Consider the following 21,108-nt stretch of genomic DNA (forward strand, 5'->3'; position numbering starts at 1 on the left):
CAGTCTCTATTTTTCATGATCTTAACCTTTGTTAAGACTTTCTCTCATGATCACAAAAAAATCACTCACGCAAACCCAGTACTTCTGCTCATGTCAAAAACAATTCATCTTTAACTGCAGTTTTAACAATAATAATCCTTGCATTTGATACAGCACCTCATCACTCTGTCGAGACGTCTCAAGGTGCTTCACAAAATGCATTGTAATGTTGGTTAAGTGTGTATTTTGTAGGTGACACACGACAGCTAATCTTAATTTGGTTCTGTGCATTTTTCTCAATAATTAGTAATTTTGAGACAGATTAAGCAATTCACTACTGCGTTGGAAACTGCGCTTTTTTTTAAGTACTGGATTGTTCAGGTGGTGCCGTGGGTGTTTCATTGACATCTGCTAGGATGCCAGCAATAGTTCCAATTATATTCACACAATTGTTCATTCTTTGTACAGAAACATTGGCGATTTCCATCACCTCTGTCTGAAGCAGCGAGCACGCCACAGAGACCTGATGCTTTCACACCAGAATCTGTTGAGTACGAGGATGAAGAGACTATTGAACAGCCTGAATATCTGGGACTTTGGGAACAGGAACTGAAATCACACCAGGTAAAGAGCAAAGGCGTGTCAATGAAGAATGGTAAAGATGTATTGGAGCTGCCCAAGCAAGCAGCATTATACAATGGTTAAGTTTAAACTAATAATAGTATGGGTATCTAATGTACAGGCCTGTGTTGTTAGCTAGTACTGTGATGATGCAAACAAAGTACTTTATTGGAGAATGCAGAACCAGCGCTGAATTCCACTTGAATAAAGATGGGAAAATGTAGCAATACAAACCATGTATAAAATCTACCTGGGACTCGAACAAGAATGCTCAATGTTGGTGGCTTTCAAGCCTCTACATGACCTATAACAGAAGTGTGCCAGCTTTCTGTGTCAAATTTACTAACTACAATGAGCAGGGTATTTTAGGGTTTAGTATGTTATAGAAGATTTGACAATAATCAGCAGGAAAAGCTTGTCAGATGGCAACGTTTTGTTCAAACAGCTGTTTTTTTTCTAAATTGCAGTCACAGCATTATAACCTGTGACTTTTAGAGCCACACCAATAACCCATGTCAATTTACAACTATAAATGTTTAAATTAATGTCTATTATTTGTGATTACAATCCAAAAAAATCATGCATGAAAATGCCCAGTACCTGATCTCTACACGTTTGTACTGAAGATATTAGTGACCTGAAATTCCTCATCCACAACAACATTTGTATTATATATCGCCTTTTACGTCGGGAGGACACAAGTCTTTTACAGTCACCAAACTCCACTGCAAATTTAATCAAACGTACTTTGCTTCAAAAACATCAAGGAAGCCCAAATTAAAGTTAGTTTTCCCATTTAATTATTTCACGTTGGCTCCATAATATTGGTAAAGGAAGTATCTACAGAAAGAGATATTTTCTACTCAAGGACACAGGAAATGAAGTTACAACAGAAAGATTCAGTTGAGGAGTCAACACCAGTACATGGGTCGAATAGTGTCCTTCTGTAGTGCACATGATTTACATGATGAAGCTTGTCTTAATTTTATCTATAGCTGTTATTGTACCATCCGTAGAATCCAGTTGAGTTCCCTCAATGATTAATTTAATAATACTAGCCGTAATCTGAAGTCAACTCTGTTCTGAAAGGTCTGCAGCCTTGAAGGTTGGGTTCAGCATTTTCCCCTCTATAGAAAGACTCCCAGTACAGTGGCAAAAATAATTTTGACAGCAAATTTTAAATTGGATTTTCTTTTCAAACGGAGCCTTTGTGAGAGGCAACCCTCTGGCTCCGTGTGTCCAATTTAAACCATCTCTGATTCCAGCAGAATTCAGGGAACTGCCACAATAATCGTTGTACTGTACGGTGCTATGTCCCAGAGTTCTGATGTAACTTGATGGGGTAGAAAAAAGGCACCAGTTCCAGTGTTTATTTTNCCAGTTGAGTAAAAGTTTGGATTTATTCTTCATCATTTACTATTGGTTGAATGCATTCCCAGTAAATGTTAGGCACAAATATGTGCAACATTTCACTTGGATTAGGTTGTCTACACCTTGGGTATAAACTTTTGAAAGTTTGGGAAGTATTACACTTATTAAACAGTAATTTTTAGTCAGTGTGAAACAAGTCTGAGTAAATCGCAAATAGAATTCTTTGTTTTACGTCCTGTAATTTCTCCCTTTGGAACTCTATTCCCAGTTCCTTCACCTCGCTCTCTGCCTTGCTCCTTCAAGGCAAGTCTCAAGACCTTCCTCTTTGATCGCACTATATCGATATAATTTGTTGCTCTCCCGTTTTAAAACTCCACTTAAATATGATAATTTGTTTGAGAAGCTATTGCTTTTTTTTGTAAAATAAAACTTTCCTGACTATAATTTCTATTGCATTTTTGTTTTCTGCATCAGGTTAAAGATGATGGCAGCAGCAAATATCCAGGCACCAGCAAAATGGAACGAGACATCATCAAACGTAAGCTGGAAAAGCAAAGAAGGAGCATCATACATAAACAAGTAGTGGCTGGGCGAGAGTTCAAAGGCTCCCCCTTCTACAGCAAACCTGATATTATTCAATTCAAGGTCAGTGTTCTAAAACTACATGTTATCAACAAGAATAAATTACATTTGTATAGCGCCTTTCACATCAGAGGGATGTCCTAAGGTGCTGGACAGCCAAGGATTTGGATCCGAGAAATGAGTTTGGGATCAGGAGGGGTGGAGAGCAGGGAGGGTAGAGCTAAGAGGGTGACCAAAAACGCAGTTGAGGAGGAGGGTTTTGATATAGGCCTTGAAGGAGCAAGGGAGGAAGCGAAGTGAAGGGACTGTGGAATGAATCCCAACCCAGCAATGAGACATGGATCGTTAAATGTACCTCTAGCAAAATCCAGGTTTATCAATGAAGCAAACTGAGCAGCTGATTCCCTTTTAAGACAAGTTGATGCCATTACTTTCTTTCCTGTGTTATACAAAAGACTCATTCCCTCTCTAGTGCAAGGGCAACTTTACCTCTTCCCGGCTCGGACCACGCATGTTAATTGATTGCTTTGTATTTTTCTAATATTTTTCATTATTTCCTGAAGAAACAATATGCAGGAACCTGCACACTTAAGTGTGCAGTTAAGTGTCAAAGGAGTGGAGTCCTGTAGCTCAGTGGTTAGAGCACTCGCTTTGCAAGTGAGAGACCGGAGTTCAAATCCAGGCAGAGGGCGAAACCTTGGGCAAGTTTCCTTACTCCACACAGAGCCTAATAATAATCCCTCCAAAACCAAAAACAATAATAAATTGGTCATTTTCAATCTACGACTGTTTGTGGGACATTGCTGTGCGCAATTGGCTGCCGCGTTCGCCCACAAATATACAGTCAATTCACTTTACAGTGTGTTCTGTGAAGCGTTTTGGGACGTCCTCCCGACGTGAAAAGCGCTATATCAAATGCAAGGATTATTATTATTATTATTAAAGGGGCCCCTTATGGCTGTTGTTACATTATCTATCTCTCATCAAAAGGCAACAAGGCTACAGAGCATTTTTGCTCAAGGAGGATGCAGAAGGAGTCTCATGAGAAGGTAGACTGTCTTAAAGTACGTCCATTGCTTTGTTCACCTGGCTCCCGTTCTCAATTTCCATTTCCACAGGAAGTCACAGCTTAGAAACTCCCTAAAATAGTCTCATAGGGTTTTTAATGTCACTTGAACAGGCAGGTATGGACTTTGATTTAACTTCTCAACAGAAGGACAGCTCCCCCAGTTCTACACTGGAAAGGCTATGAGGTCAAATTCTGATGTTAGTATATCCACCCACGTTTCCAGGTACCTCCTCCCTGCCCCCTCCCCATCCCACCCCATACCTATTTTTAATAACATACATCTATCCATCTGTTTTATGATTTCAGAACTTTGACATAGGAGAAACGTACAAGATGGAAGTGTTGCTGATGAATGTTTCATACAGCATGACTTTTTGCAGGCTGGTTGACATCAGTGACAACCTGAAAGACTTCATCAGTGTTGAGTGAGTGCACAGTGTGACAACCAGGAGACTGTCTTGTGACTATAAATTGAAGTTTGAGTATCTAGAGGATGCAGAAGAAGAAAATAATGCAAATATCTTGTTTTCATTTAATACACGTTAAATGTTTAATTTTGATAAGAGAATAAATCCCATCAAAATATAACTGAAAAAGTATGATGGTTCATAACATTAGTGATAATCATCGCAGCAAATCTGTTAAGAAACGTCAGAATCTAGATCAATTATTATTATGGAAGTCACCTTGGTATTGAGATCCGAATGATTATTTCGGATCTCAATACCAAGCTGACTTCCATAATAATAATTTTTGCCTTTGATATCGCACCTTATCATGTCGTTGAGACGTCTCAAAGTGCTTCACAGAATATACTATAAAGTTAATTAACTGTATAGTTTTGTGAGCGAAAAGCAGCAGCCAAATAAAATACAAAGCATACTCCTCCAGTAACCTGAAATGTTTAGACTTGACCATCAAGCTGTTTTTTTTCTGTATTTATCCTAGATTCAAGCCTCCAGGTCAGATATCAGCCGGCATGACTTGTAAAATGTTAGTGACTTTCAAACCTATGGTAAGTCGAAGTGCAAAGTAATCCAAACTGCAAAGTAGCAATCGTCCATTGGACAAATATTTGAGGAATGCAACAATGTTGTACAGTTAAGTGATCCATCATCACTTTCCCTATTGCTCCTGCCCAACTAAGTACTCCATCATGGGCCTTTGTTAAAACATACCACTGTGAAGAAAAATCAGTAACAAAAAAATTACATTTGTATAGTGTCTTTCAAGTCAGAAAGATATCCAAAGGTTCTGGACAGTCAGCGATTTGGACCCAAGCAGGGGGTTGGGATCAGGAGGGAAGGGAGGGTAAGGGTAGGAGGGTGACTGAAGACGCGGTCGAAGAGCAGGGTCTTGAGAACAATAAAGGCAGGTGAAATGATCATTTTTAGAGCTGCTTTGTTTTATCAAAGAAATGGCAATTATTAAGAGATTTCTTTTTGCCCTTTTGTGAACTCAAAATCCACGAACTTTTTTTTGTCTTTTCATTTAGATTACTGAAGACCTGGAAGGGGAAGTGATGTTTCTGGCTCAGACTGGCCCCTTTTCTGTGCTTCTTAAATGTGCAACTAAAAAATGTGATGTAAGTCTTAACCCCAAACCAGAGTACCTTTGTGATGTTTATGTTTTAAGGTCCAATTAAGTTTTTGTTCATTTGAAAAACAATTGATCGACTGTGACTAATATTAATCCCTTTTTTGGGGTCTGTCTAGCTCTTTGTGGATAATAACTTCATTGATTTCGGAACTTATGTTGTTGGCGAGACAGTTACACGTTCTATAACACTGACCAACCGAGGAGCTCTGGGCACACACTTTCAGTTTGCAAAGTTAGATCTTCCCAAGGCGAATCCCAAGGTATGATCAGAACCATTGACTGGAGGGGTATTTGTGCATGACTCCTGTTAACTGGTATTTCAAGATGAACACATTGAAACCCCTTTTATAACTTAATAATAATAATATTATTTTATAACTTAACCATGAAATGCCACATTAATGGCTTTTTCATGCCTATAGATAACAGTAGAATTGAGTAATTCTGCTTATTCAGCAAAAAAAAGTTCACCAGATTCCGATGCTAAATCTTCAAAGACCGCCTATCAGTCATCAACTTCATATCAACAGCCACTTTCCCCAAGGTCCGAGACAAAGTCAGTTCTAAGCGAACAGAAGGACACAGGTTAGTAAAGACCATTATCCTCCCAACATGAAAGGCTATGCACACATGTACGTTGTTGTTGTTGAAAGCTGAAAATATGTCAGGCCTTGGCTATTGGAAGATGAATAATTTGGGTGTTAAATAAAGGAATGTCATCTTCCTAGGTTTTTGCAATATTTAGAATTACTACTTAGAGCAGGGTTGTCCAACAGGCGGCCTGAGGGCCGATTTAATCCCCCCCGCCATTATTTAATCTGACTCACCCACTCCCTCCATAACCTGTTGGACCCTTCCCCCACCCCGACTTAGAATAGAGAAAGATTATTGCCCTTATTTTCTTTGTTTCCTTATTCCTTTTACACTACCCTGCTGACAAATGGAATGGAAGTAGATTCGGTTCAAGAACTTTTTAGCCATCAGGGGTCAGTCGCTGTCATCGCGAGTCCAACAAGTGGAGAAGTGACTGAAGTTCCAGGAAACTCTCCCGAATTGCATGATCCCGAAGAGCAGGAGACTGAGATCAGAATTGGCCAGGTGAGATTCAATGATGAGATTCAATGAGATTCTTCCTACCCGGGAATGAAACCCAGGTCCTCTTGCTTGCCCTTTTAACTTTTCTGATGGTTTCACAGTCCAATAATATTGCAACTTGTCGCAGAAGAGCTTGTTTCCATGACAACATTACTTGGCGCTCACAGGGGATTATTTTAATATTTTAAAGAATTAATTTTTGTTAAATTTTTAATAATTTATACGTATCGCAAATCTTAAATTACTTGAGATATTCCTTTTGAACAGCCTCATCTAAGGTAAATGCCTATTGTGCTTTTCTAGTTGAGTATGAAGCCACGTGTACCCGTAGATTTCTCCCTTCTGCCCCCAGGTGATGGTGATGTGTCTTTCATTGGGGAAAACTGCACCGTGTGTGAATGATAGTGCTGCAAATTCTTTAGAGTACCTCTAGTGTGCAAAGTTACCTTTGCGACTGTGTTGTGTATGCTCTGCACTGTAGGTTTGGCAGCTAGGGAGACACTTGACAAGAACGTGACAAGTCTCAGTCGTTAGAAGCGACAATCACTTTTTGTTAGTTTCCCTCCTTTGAAATCTAAACATAGCACCACATATTTGAGTTTGTCGCTCACCAAGTCCAAACAGTGGGAGGCAGCACTAAACAAAACAAACAGGATGCTGGCCGGCAATCGCCAAATCTGTTGAGTTCGGTTCGCTGTGTCATGCTCTGGTTATCCCAGAACATGGATACTTGCAATCTATTTGTGGAGTCCTGTAGCTCAGTGGTTAGAGCACTCGCTTTGCAAGCGAGAGACCTGAGTTCAATTCCAGGCAGAGGGCGAAACCTTGGGCAAGTTTCCTTACTCCACACAGAGCCTAATAATAATCCCTCCAAAACCAAAAACAATAATAAATTGGTCATTTTCAATCTACGACTGTTTGTGGGACATTGCTGTGCGCAATTGGCTGCCGCGTTCGCCCACAAATATACAGTCAATTCACTTTACAGTGTGTTCTGTGAAGCGCTTTGGGACGTCCTCCCGACGTGAAAAGTGCTATATCAAATGCAAGGATTATTATTATTATTATTTGTTCCGATGTCTGTGTTCTATTGCCTAATGTTGCACTGTGCCTTCCGAGTTTGCTGAAATGTTTCCTTCTTTTAAGGTCTCTGAAGGTGATATCAGACCATTTACATCAGTCAAGCTGCAGATCCTTTTCTTGCCAGCTATCCCTGGTGAAGTGCAGACAGACTTTGAGATCAGTTTCTCTGATACACAATCTAAGAGCGTGAGTGTCAGTGTTATCTTCAATGGGTTTTCTAGTCCGAGTCATTACAGCCACTTAAAACAGGGCAGTCCAACCTTTTGACTGCTGAAGGCTGGAAATGCTATTTGAGAAGCGTCCGTGAGCTGCATAAGCAATACTTTTAGGTTTCCCTTCCAGAAACATAATAAAACAACATTTACAGGTTATGGAGGGAGCGGGTGGACCAGATGAAATGGAGTGAGTGGGGGAGGCATGTGAGCCGCCAGTTGGACTACCCTGACTTAAAGTATCAAAGTTCATTAAGATGTTCTGAAGACTATTACGCTTCAGGTTTTCACACGCAAAATTTGGGTTTGAAAATGTACCGTTCACATTTTTACAAACACTAATATTCCAACAATACGCTAAGACTTCAGTTCCATTCTCATATACTTAGTAAGCAAAGTTCCCAATAAGCAGATGTAACTTGCTTACTTTCATTTATTTATTTCAGAGACATCTTGAGGTCTATTTTGCACATCTGTAAGCTATGTGTAAACACTATTTTGCACCACATGTAAACCATATTTACAGAGGGAATAACAAGTACTGTGACAAGTACTTAGTTGCAAGTAGGGGAATAGAAACAAACAACGCATACGGCACAGGAGGAGGCCATTCAGCTATTGTGTCTCTGCTTGTATGAGCTCCATCTTTTAATTTTTGTTCTCCCTGAATTTATTCCATTTGCCCCTTAAATGGTGTTGGACTCGGGAGTCAGTCACCAGTGATTTATGTTGAATTCTTTCCCAAAGCAGTTTTAAATGTCCTTTACAGGTCACTCGCCTTTGTGCCCATTTGCCTCGAGCTGGGTGAGTTGGTAACGTGGCTGTGTTTGCAGTTTTAATACCTTTCCAGATTCAGTTGTCACAAGATGTACAAGATGCATTGAGGTCAATAGGCAATCCATATATTGTCAGAGAATGAGAGCGTAAAACGGCTCTTAAAATGTGGCTTTGTATATCCTGATAACGTTCTGTCATTTTATTTCCATGGTACAATGACATGAGCTTTCCCAGGTCCCGTTCTCTTCAATTACAAAACAATAATATTCTTGGAATTGTTGCAGATTTTTAATTAAACGCAGATATGCAGAAGAGACACTGATGGTTTCAATTATTTTCCTTTCTAAGAATAGATCCCCATTAAGGTTCAAGCAAAGGCCATAGATGTCCCAGTATCAGTGATAAAACCTAACGTAGATCTGAAGATCTGTATGTACGACCGGCTTTATCAAGACTCCATTCTTACTCACAACAGGTAAGCTCAAAGGGAAAGAAAGTAGTAAATGTGGTGTGTTTGATGTAGAAGAGACTGGATGTGCACTATGTAAAAATGTTTGTTCTTCTCTACTTTGTGGATCATTCTGTGAAGCAAACTGAGCAACTGATTCCCTTTTAATCCCTTCAAAAGAAATAATAACTTAGTCCCTCAATCCACGACTGTTTGTGGGACACTGCTGTGTGCATGTAATTATTTCCCCTTTCTCCTGAGCCTCTGATTGCCACCTTTCCTTGTAGCATATCTATGGTGACTGGTGTGTAGCTGCATCCTAATGTTCTGTGGCATTGTGTCACCAAGGATTTATTGAACAGGGATTAATATTTACTTCGTTGGATTCATTCGACTTAGTTGTGGATTTACTTCCTCTTTGCTTGTTATCAGGGCAACCACAGCACTGCAGTTAACAGTCGAAGTGTGTAAAGAATTGAGAAATCACATAGAACTCCTACCCAAAACAGGTTACATCCAAGCACAATCCAGCTTTAGTTTTCAACTCAAGTTCAAACCTAGGTAAGTTCTGCTCATTTTTGCACCACACAATAAACTTAGCAACACAGGTTACTCCAATGTATTAGGTAACACATTGGGAATATAAAATCCACCCTAGTAATTGTACCAGTGTAAGAGGGTGGTAGAGTTTGTGCTATTGGAAAATGAGGATATCTTCTCTACTCTCACGACTGTTTGTGGGGCACTGCTGTATTCAAATGGCTGCTGTGTTTGGCCCACAAAGTATTCAGTCAATCCACATTAGATATAAACAAAACATAAAATACTGCAAATGCTGGAAACCTGAAACAAAAACAGAAGTCGCTGGGACCACTCAGCAGGTCAAGCAGCATCTACGGAGAAAGGAAAGTGAGTCAACATTTCGTGTCCACGATCCTTTGTTAGAATTCAGTTCTGACGAAGGGTCGTGGATCCGAAACATTGACTCACTTTCCTTTCTCCATAGATGCTGCCTGACCTGCTGAGTGTTCCCAGTGACCTTTATTTTTGTTCCACTTTACAGTATATTCTGTGAAGCGCTTTGAGACAGCTCGAAGATGCGATAAGGCGCTATATCAAATGCAAGTATTATTAATTCTTATTACAACTCCAACTACAATAGCTCACTGTTATTTCTTGATTGAAAACTCTCTTTCAATGACTGGGGGGAGGGGGATTGTATGACATGATAATTATCACAACGCATTGCCCATATCCCAGCCCTCCCCCCACGCCCCCACCTCCCCGACACTATGCTAGAAATTAAGAACTATGTGAATTTCAGAATACAGATTAAACATTTCATTCCGAGCTAAAAATCCTTCAACATCAAAGCATCGATCGAGGCTTCATCTGTGGGGAAGCGGAGTTTGAATTTGTAATTTAAATAAAGTTTAAACGACTATTAATTTACTGGAGCTAATCAAAGTGAGCCTGATTTGATTGATTAGGAGAAGTCAAAGACGGCCTTTAATAACTGGCCCCAAATTTGATCATCTACCTGGTGCAGATCAAATCCACAAGTGGAGATTTATAGTAATCCTTACACTTGGTCTAGCGTCTTTATTCTATATCCATTAGTGACCAAAGTCAGAGGATGAACTATTTTACAAGGAAGGCACTAGGTGAAAAACTATTCGACATCTTAATAACCTATTGTCAAGATGCTATTGTTTATGATGCTGTAGAGAAAATTTCATAATGCTGCCGAGAAAATTGATGGCCGTGCTCTTAGCTGAAACAGGCCAAATAAACATAAAGCACAAGTTCTGGTCTCCCTAATCCGTTACTGTGCATTTTCTCATTCAAGGTGCGTGTCACACACATAATGATGATAGAAATGCTAAGTCTTACGATCCTCTGTGCTTTACCTCTCAGTTCCTTTCTGTTCCAGCCTTTCCTCTCTTGCCATTTTCTGAACTACGCACACACGCACTCGAGACAGTCAATCACTCACTCTACAGTCTTCTTAGCAGTCATGCTGGCTTGACAGCTGAGTCTATCAGATCTCTGGTATCACATCTACCATCATCTTGGCTTGTGCTGCATGTCCGCCGTGATCAGCAGCTGCTCATTCAAGTCTCGTTTATAGGGTCTGATCCCTCCTTCTCTTTGCCTCCTGAGACGAATAGATGCTACACTCCAGGCATGTAGGATTAGTCCAATTTCCTCTTAAATGTTCTTGCGGTCTTAGAGATTTGTAGCAAAGTATTGCATGTTCACGAAAACCGCAAAGCGTATCCAATACTTTGAATTTTTTAAAAATTATTTCAGGCAAACTTTAGCAGAAGATGCAAAAAATTACTTTGACAAGGAGACCAGAGTGCTGGAGGCACCCATGACCATTTGGGTGGCAAATCAGGTTTGTTCATTTTTTTATATATAATGTAACAAAGTAGGTAATTTAGCAAGTTGATAAATTTCAAAAATAAAGTTAGGGGTTTTCATGAAACAAAGCTGTAAAATTCTGTTTGGAGTTCGTCAAAAACCATATTAATTTAATGGAGACCCGCAATTTGATTTTTTTCACTCTCACTCCCTTCCCCCAATTACCATTGTGAAACACTCTTAATCATCTGTGAATTCTTTACCCTCTTGCAAATGCTCTCATTAAAACACTGCCACCCCAGAAGTGATTTTTTTTCTCTCGTAGAACGTAATGGATTTATTTTTATAATCTTTTTTGCACTGTCGCTCCTTTGTGTTATAACTGAGTCCTGTGGCTCAGTGGTTAGAGCACTCGCTTTGCAAGCGAGAGACCTGAGTTCAATTCCAGGCAGAGGGTGAAACCTTGGGCAAGTTTCCTTACTCCACACAGAGCCTAATAATAATCCCTCCAAAACCAAACAATAATAAATTGGTCATTTTCAATCTACGACTGTTTGTGGGACATTGCTGTGCGCAATTGGCTACCGCGTTCGCCCACAAATATACAGTCAATTCACTTTACAGTGTGTTCTGTGAAGCGCTTTGGGACGTCCTCCCGACGTGAAAAGCGCTATATCAAATGCAAGGATTATTATTATTATTATAACAATGATTAATAATCCTTGATTTGATATAGAGCCTTCCATGTCTGGTGGATGTCTCAAAGCGCTTCACAGAGTTTACTGTAAAGAATAGTGACTGTGTATTTTGCGGGTTGTTACTGCTGAGAAATGACCGTCAACTTTGCTGGAGTTTTTCTGCACTTGAGCCACCTCATCAGGGGAAACCGCATTGAACTGCAAAAGGATTGCTCGGAATTCAAATTTAGAAACCATTTTGTATCCGTTCCTCACGCAAAATCTGGAATGAAAATGTTTGAAAGTTTGAAAGACTTGTTGAAAACTTCTATTCAAGACCTAACGCCAGATGGTTGCTTTCTTTTAGATCATGCCTGTTCCGTTTACTGTTCATGCTATTGTCACCAACTCGGACTTAGAGTTCAATCAGAACGAGATTGACTTTGGCATCTGTTCAATCCACGAGTCTGTGTGGACCACTGTCCTGCTTCAAAACAAATCCATCTTGCCCCAGCAATTTGGATTCATTGATATTCCACAGGTAAGAAAGGCCTCGGTGATTTTACTTCTGCAGAGATGATGGGGTGCAGATTGCGGTGCATTAAGAACACATTGAATCCGTTAAGAAACTTTGCAATTTCCAGTCAGTAACTAAAGACTGAGATTTCTTCCCACCCCATGATTCACAGATGATCGATCCACAGGTGCGATGTGAAAATGGCTCCCCTCGATATTGGCACAGCGGTTAAGCCTGAAGATTTCCATTATTGCCACTATTGTTATCAAATGTAGCTTTTGATTGTGTTACACGCCGCCAAAGTCAGAATGGGTGGTTGTTGGCCAAATAATAGCAACATTGAAATCTTCAGACCAAGTCATGTTGTTGGAGGTGTAGTCCTTTGGATAAATTATATTTATATAGCGCCTGTCATGTCGAGACGACATCCAAAGGCACTGGACAGTCAGTGTTTCGGACCCGAGCCAGGGGTCGGGATTGGGGAGGGTGGAAGGCAGTGGGGGAAAGAGGGTGATTGAAAGCATGATCGAAGAGGAGGGTCTTGAAATTGGTCTTAAAGGAGGCAAGTGAGGGGACGTGGCGGAGGGACTGCGGGATGGAGTTCCAGAGGGTGGTGGCGGAGTGGTTGAGGGTCCACTTATGACATTAAACTGAGCGTCAGTCTATTCATGTCAGGAAGACATTAAAGATTTTGTGATACTGTTCAAAAAGAGAAGGGAGATAATTTGATCATTAACTATTTTTCAGATATGTGTGCAAAATTGGCGACCACATTTATCTAGAAATACTCTTGCCATTGACTCCCTGTGAAATTCTTTGAGAAATTTAGATATACCAGGCACAATATATATTATTATAACGTCAACTGGTTTGGTCTTTCTGAAGTTTGTTCGTTATATTTTTCTTGTATGTTCCAGTACATAGATGTGCAGCCAAACGATGGTTTTGGAACAATCTTACCTCTGGAGACAATGAACATGAACATCATATTCAACGCTAAGCAAGCTAAAGAGTACAAATTTGAACTGATCTGCAAGTCCGAAATCAACAGGTAACCAAAACAGCAGAAGTCACTGGAATAAAATATTTGTGAGCTAAAATTTTAGGCTCAGAATCCCACCTAATTTTAGCATGTAAGACTTAATATGTCTTAATATTTAAGCTCATGCAGAATTGTAATGAATTCCTCAACTCAGTCTTAATTTGAAAGCTGGTTCTGCGTATTTCTCAAAAAGAACCAGCTTCCAAATTCCAAAATTGGTCAAGTGAGATTTCTAAATCGATTCTAACTTTGTTCCTTAATTATGGGACAGAATATGTTTTGGAATACTGTCATTTTGATTATTTTTAATTCAGACATTGAACGATTATCTTTTGTGACAGTTAAAAAAATCACAAATTTAGCTATATTTCCCAGTGAAGCACTCAACATTTACGTCTGCTAACATATGTGCTTGGATGTAGGATGCGACTAACTGCAGGCATTTTTTTGGGTTGTTTGCCTTGTATATCACAGATAAAAAACTGACGTGCATTTGACAGACAGAGAGCTCAATGTTGTTAGGATTTGCAGATCAAAAATACTAGTGCTGAAAATCATATACACACACGCGCATATACAAAAAAACACGAACGCACTCACACACACCCTGGACTGGAACCTCACCAACACCATATCCAAGTTCTGCAGTGGAGCTCAATTATGCTGAGATGCTCTCCAACTTATCTTGATGTATCATATGAAATTTTGTAATACAGTGAAATGAATGAAGGTAACTTGAATTTTATTTACTATTTATGAATGCGCCACAGTGGATTGCTGTGTCACATCATATTTTTTAAAAAGGCACAACAATCTGGAGCTATGGTTTCCAAAGTGCCTGTTTTGTGAAATCCGCTTTTCATAATCTGATAGAAGTAATTGCATTGTGCATTATTATGATGAATAATGATCTCATCAAGAACCTTTTTGAATGTATTACCTGCAACACATTTCCATTAAGAAACTAATTCATAAAACACCTGGATTCATTTTGAAGACCCTCAGGTCCCAACTCATTAAAAAGAGGCTGTTTGTTTTAAGCCCTTGGTAATCACTGATGGGTTAATTTGCTCCGTCACACAAGATTTGGCGGTGCCTTTCGTTTTCATGAGAAGCTGACCTGCAAGGTGATGCTACACCACTCACTTGAAAGTCACCTCCTTCCATAGTTACCAAATACATTAATTGATTATTCAGCAATGCTGTTTGTGGGCCATTGTTGGCTTCGTTAGCTGCCATATTTTTCTATCAAGAACAATTAGTTGTGTGAGGAGCATTATTGAGACATTTTGACCTGATAAGACTATATGCAAAATGCAAGGATTATTTCTTTATTATTGAAGAAATAATTCTCTATTCTTTTGTGACTGTTACAAGGGGTGAAAGACTATTAAAAACATATTAAAGTGCAATGAATCCTGTGAGATGTGGGGTGAGAGATATATATGTTTCTCCATACCTCCCAAACTTTACCTGGTTGTAAAATCGAAGGAGAAATTACTCCCATAGAAGTAACCTTCCGATACTCTACTAAACGTTAGACAAGTTTCCTTACTCCACAAACCTCTGTTAACCTAGCAGTAAGTAGGAACCTAGTTGTCAGTCAATTGGCGGATCGCTTTTCCGGGGGTAATAAACCCTTCAAAAAAAATATAATAAAATAATAATAATAATTTGGTCACTCAATCCGCAACTCTTTGTGGGACACTGCCCACAATATACTTTCCATTCACTTTATAGTATTTTCTGTGAAGCCTTTTGTGACGTTTCACATACGTGATAAGGCACTATATCAAATGCAAGGATTATTACTATTATTATCATGGTCTAATTATTTCACACATGATCCTATAGAAGATGTGCTATCCTCAGAGCCCATTTACTAGTTGAGGTCTTCACACCTTTGTGAGGTTTGGAACATTTAAGGCCCCCTTCAACTTCAAAGAAGAAAAAACGTATAAGCCCCAGACTTTCAACTCGTGACAGTACCTGTCTTTGCTGATGTAGTTCTCAAAGTGTTAAAGCTGATCATTTTAGGAACAACCTTTCACCATCAAATCCTGTAACCTACCCTAACAGAATATTTCATCAGTGTCACTGAGTTATAGCAATCTCTTCGCAAGTATGAAAGACTCATAATTCATGAGCGCTACGAGCAGGGGTGAGTTATGATGTTCTCTCGCATGAGTGAAACAACATCAGGATATTGCCATCGCCAATCAGAATTCCCGTTGATCTAACCCATACGCCTGTGTCTTCCAACCCCTGTAGCAGAATCCTGAACCCACCTTGAAATGAATTTGAGAACTCCCCAGCCTTTTACGGTCATTACATCTTATTTCACACCCACAAATGATCATTTCTGGGTTTCGCACACATCAGTAACAGCAAATTACCTTTATACAGTGTAGCACCTTTCACAGAGGGAGGATGTTTCAAAGCACTTTATAAAAAATGGGTGGAAGCCTGAGTTGGGGGAGGGGGAAGTGGCTGGGATGGAATGGACAGGGAGATTGAAGCAGCCTGAGTAGAGGGAGTGACCAGCGGAATATGGTCACAGGAGAGCAGAGATAGAGTGGAGCGAGGCTGTTGGGGCATTTGAAGGTGAGGACAAGCATCTTGAATTCAATCTAGTGGGGGATAGGGAACCAGTGAAGCCCAGCACAGATGGGAATGATGGTGTCATGGAGATAATGCAGCTGTGGAATTCTGGATAATCTGCAGTTTGTGGATATCAATCTTCTCAGCAGTGAAATTGCTTATCAAGCCTACAGAATAACACAATTTATTTTAACAAATGCAAGATGCATCAAGTTTTATCTTGAAATATATAGTCGCACCGCAGGAATAATTTTGTTTGTACTTAGATAGTCGTGAGATTTAATAACAGCAGCTTAGTCGCAAATTTCTCTTCAGGGTTATTTCTCTATGATGAAGTAGTTTATTCTTTGCAGATGCAATTTCTTCCCTGAATGTTTTATCAGCAACAACAAAAAACAAAATCATGTGTGAAGTTGCTTCAGATCAATAGCATCAGTACAGAGGGAGAAACACTTAAGCATCACTTAAACTTCAAACACTTAAATGTCTTTGCCCACAGTGTCAGATTACCTTCACGGTTCTTTGTAGTTTTTAAATATTTTTGTAGCATTTAGGGCTCTTTGAAATCTTGACTGCAATCTAAACTTTGTACATTTGTAGTGCTTAATATGGGTACTGATTAGTGTAAAAAGGAGTGAAAAACAGACTCAACATTTCTCCAAATGCTCTTAGCCTCAGGAACTTCAGATAACCAGCTTCCAAATTGAGGCTGAATTGAAGAATTTTTCTAAAATTGTGAACAATGCTTCCCGTTAAGACCATTGCCTTAACGTTAATGGTCTTAACGGGAAGCCATGAGGAATTTTTGGCCCCTGACCGTCTGGAGCAACGAAACTGATCCCCAATGTTACAGGGATGAGCTATGAGGAATCACCATGAGAACTTGAGAAGGGACATCTCATGGGCGATTTTGTATTTGAAATGCTTGACAGGGTACAGAAGGTAAACCGAACAATACTTTCTGGTACACGTCATGCTTTGTTGGGTAGATGGTTGGAAGCACAATCCTCACTCTCTCACATGTGCTTACGTGAGACTTTCGGCGTTTCCGCTCTTAATAAGAGCTGGATATTTTTAAATGCTAATAGCCCTCCACGTGAATGCTGTCAGGTTTAAAATCTGAAGGCTATTATTTCCTGGACAAAGCGCGTAGTCGAGAAGAATTAGGTCACCGTTTTCACACAGAAGTTTACACATGAAAGGCTCGGCATCTCTGGTGATGCTAATATGTTACATTGATGAGTGTAACCAGCTTGGCTCGACCCAAGCCTATAGAAAGGCAGAGCAAGGTCCAAACCCACTGAACCTGCTGTCAGATTGAGCAGTTGCAGACTTGCAAACATGCCTCCATTCCTTGCCTTTTTGTCAGCTTGCGTTCCTTGTAAAACAGATATTTAACATTCACAAGAAATAGTCGGGCTTTGGCTTGTCCCTAATCTGTGGAAAGGAAGCTTGCTCGCTGAAGAAAATGAGGTTTAAATCCCACAGTATAATGCTGCTACTCTCCCAGGAAGCGCTTTCTCAGTTGGGAAAAAAAACTCTGAGAAGGTCACTAGTCATTAAATATATTGATCCTCTCCTGTTTGTCATCATTTCCCACGCAGACCCTCAGGGTTTAACTTCCTCTCTGACCACCCCACCTTTGCTGTTATGATTTTATTGGGCAGCAATAATGTTTTGCATTTGCTGCTACACATCCCTTTACCAATAACTCCCTTGACAGCCTAATCTCTTGCCCAGCTCTATAATTGTCTGTGGATTTTGCATTATGTTTAGTTAGGGGAAAGACAATCATGTGCATATAAATTTGTGATCATCTGTTATTCAGAGCTGAATTTTGTTGCTGGTTTTTCATGGAGTGAAATCTTTCCGTTGCAATTAGGTTGCGTTGTCGAAGCAAGGGTCTTGTTTATCATGATGTTGCTTTCAGGATTCTCTTCTGACTTTTTAGAAAGGGCAACACCTTGTTGGCAGATTTACTTATTAATAATTTGTTTTTCCATTGTTATTTTCTGCACATGTCACACTTTTTCTTGTGTCATCTGGATTTTCAGTGTTAGTTTTATTTTGTGCTGTGCTCTGCATTTTGCACCCAACAATTAGAGATTGTCATCCTGTTGTTGATGGTTTTTTTTTCAGTGATGCCTGCCTTGTATCATCCAGGCCCAAAACAGCATCAGATGGAAGGAGTTGATGAGAGCCTGTGCTTTAAATATCCTTGGTTCAGGTTATCCATCTCTCTCCCTGACTTCACCTGGCATCTAAAGGGCTTTGCATAAATTTTCACTGTCAAGTGTTCTCGAGTAAAAAATCTATTCCTGGAACGCATGACCGAAAGCCACTCTGACGGTCATTAAAAGATACAAAATCAAAATACTGCAGATGCTGGAAATCTGAAACAAAAACAGAATTCCTTGGGAACACTCAGCAGGTCAGGCAGCAGCTATGCAGAAAGGAAAGTGAGTCAATGTTTCGGGTCCACAACCTGAATCGTTGGGTCAAACCCTTCGACCCTTTGTGTTCTGGCCCCGAAACGTTGACTCATTTTCCTTTCGCGATAGATGCTACCTGACCTGATGAGTATTCCCAGCGACTTCTGTTTTTGTATTAAAAGATACAAATGCGTTGGTCTGAAAAAGTCTGCAGGGGTTAAAAACCAGGAATGAAAATGAAAACTGACACAGTGGAGAGTGTTCTTTTAAGACTGAGCCGCCACTTGAGCTAAGAGGACCACTGGAATCCTGCGTGCATTTAATCGGCCTGTGATCGGATTTATAATCTGGAGGGCTTTTTGACCCAGGACATCTGATCAGAAATAGCCTTCGGCCTGACGCTTTGCCATCACATCTTCACACTACAATCAGTGGTGGGAAATAGAGCTCTCCTAATGTAAGCTCTCTCAAATGCATGTATCTAAATGCACGTAGCTTAGGGAATAAGGTTGATGAGCTGCAGGTTCAACTTGGCCGTAGGGAGTTACGATGTGGTGGCAGTAACCGAGACATGACTCAAGCCAGGACAGGAATGGGAGTTAAATATTCCAGGATATAATGTGTTCAGGATGGATAGAGAAGGAAGAAAAGGAGGAGGGGTGGCAATATTAGTTAAGGATACAATTATAGCTGTAGAAAGGAACGAGGCTCTGGAGGGCCCGACAACAGAATCCATCTGGTTAGAGATAAAAAATAAGAAAGGAGTGGTTACACTGATAGGGGTTTACTATAGACCACCAGACAGCGAAAAGGAGATAGAGTAGCAGATCTGCAACCAGATCGCAGATAGATGTAAGGCGAACAGAGTTGTGATAATGGGGGATTTCAATTATCCCAATATAGACTGGCAAAATAGCAGCGCTAAGGGCAAGGCAGGAGAAAGATTCATAGACTGTGTACAGGAAAATTTTCTTGAGCAGTATGTCTCCAGTCCTACGAGGAAGGAAGCATTGCTGGATCAAGTCCTGGGGAATGAAATAGGTCAGGTTGAACAGGTTTCGGTAAGGGAACATCTAGGTAACAGTGACCATAAGATTATTAGATTTAGATTACTCATGAACAGGGATAAAGTACAGTCAAGGGTGAAAATGCTTGACTGGAAAAGGGCTAATTTTGATGGGCTAAAAAGGGACCTAGAGTTGGTGGACTGGCAAGTAAGACGAGCAGGTAAAATGACTCATGAGCAGTGGGAGATCTTCAATGATATGATAGCTCAAGGTCTAAATAGATGTATTCCCACAAAAGGGAAATGTGCGAGAACCAAGCCAGCCTGGATGACCAGGGATATTCTGTCTAGGATGAAAAAGAAGAAGACGGCGTACGACCATTGGAAGACGCAAGATACTGAGGATAGCAAAGCGCATTATAGAGAATGCAGGAGTGATCTTAAAAGAGTGATAAGACAGGCTAAAAGATCGCATGAGAAGAGGTTAGCGGGTAACATAAAGGGGAATCCTAAAATATTTTACAAGCACGTAGATAGGGTGGGGCCAATCAAAGACAATGACGGCAATCTTGTTGTAGAGGCAGAGGCCATGGCTGATCTACAGAACGAGTACTTTGCATCTGTCTTCACAACGGAAATGGATGCCCCTAATGCTGCAGTATTGGATGAGAGGGTAGAGGAAATAGATCAGATTACTATAGACAGAGAGGAAGTTCTGAAAAGATTGACTGGGCTCAAAATTGATAAGTCACCAGGATCAGATGGGTTTCACCCCCAGTTGCTGTGGGAGATACGGGTTAAATAGCGGAGGCTTTGGCCATTATATTTCAATCTTCATTGGACACAGGAGTGGTGCCAAGAGACTGGAGAGTGGCTAATGTTACCCCCCTCTACAAAAAGGGGCAGAAAGACAAACCCGGAAATTACAGGCCAGTCAACCTAACTTCGGTAATAGGAAAACTACTGGAGACCATAATCCAGGACAGAATAAATCTCTACTTAGAGGAACATGAGGTAATTAGAGACAGCCAACATGGATTTGTTAAAGGCAAATCTTGCCTAACAAATCTAATAGAATTTTTTGAAGAGGTTGATGAGGGAAATGCGGTGGACGTTATTTACATGGATTTCAAAAAGGCTTTTGACACAGTACCGCATAAGAGATTAATACAAAAATTAGAGGCCCACGGTATTAAGGGGACAGTGGCAGTTTTTGGATTAAGAATTGGCTGAGTGACAGAAAGCAAAGGGTGGTGGTTAATGGGTGTTTCTCGAAATGGAAGGAGGTGTGCAGCGGTCATTATTGGGACCACTGCTCTTTCTAATATATATTAATGATCTGGACTTGGGCATAGAGAGCACTATTTCCAAGTTTGCAGATGATACAAAGTTAGGTAGGGTAGTAAATAGTGAGGAGGACTGTAACCAACTGCAAGCAGACATACACAGAATGGTGGAATGGGCTGACACGTGGCAGATGGATTTCAATGTGGATAAGTGTGAGGTGATACACTTAGGTAGGAAAAATGATAGGAGGCAATATAGACTTGGTAGCTCAATCTTAAGGGGGGGTGAATGTACAGAGAGATCTGGGTGTTCAAGTAAGCGAATCATTGAAGGTAGTGGGGCA

The 21,108-nt window shown here is 40.3% G+C and overlaps 1 protein-coding gene across 3 annotated transcripts in view; it reads left to right on the forward strand.

Annotated features, from left to right (window-relative positions):
• cfap74 (cilia and flagella associated protein 74) overlaps positions 1–21,108 on the forward strand; it is a 53,990-nt gene that overhangs the window by 18,815 nt on the left and 14,067 nt on the right. For all 3 annotated transcript variants that reach the window (XM_042343747.1, XM_042343746.1, XM_042343748.1), the window contains exons 12-25: positions 448–603; positions 2,446–2,616; positions 3,929–4,047; positions 4,571–4,637; positions 5,118–5,207; positions 5,338–5,481; positions 5,644–5,806; positions 6,177–6,319; positions 7,463–7,585; positions 8,742–8,863; positions 9,269–9,397; positions 11,150–11,237; positions 12,248–12,421; positions 13,315–13,448. In XM_042343747.1, coding sequence (XP_042199681.1) covers positions 448–603; positions 2,446–2,616; positions 3,929–4,047; positions 4,571–4,637; positions 5,118–5,207; positions 5,338–5,481; positions 5,644–5,806; positions 6,177–6,319; positions 7,463–7,585; positions 8,742–8,863; positions 9,269–9,397; positions 11,150–11,237; positions 12,248–12,421; positions 13,315–13,448 — 1,823 coding nt within the window. The remainder of the gene's footprint in view (positions 1–447; positions 604–2,445; positions 2,617–3,928; positions 4,048–4,570; positions 4,638–5,117; positions 5,208–5,337; positions 5,482–5,643; positions 5,807–6,176; positions 6,320–7,462; positions 7,586–8,741; positions 8,864–9,268; positions 9,398–11,149; positions 11,238–12,247; positions 12,422–13,314; positions 13,449–21,108) is intronic.

The sequence above is a fragment of the Callorhinchus milii genome, unplaced genomic scaffold (genome assembly GCF_018977255.1).
Source record: "Callorhinchus milii isolate IMCB2004 unplaced genomic scaffold, IMCB_Cmil_1.0 Scaffold24, whole genome shotgun sequence".
Classification (NCBI taxonomy): domain Eukaryota; kingdom Metazoa; phylum Chordata; class Chondrichthyes; order Chimaeriformes; family Callorhinchidae; genus Callorhinchus; species Callorhinchus milii.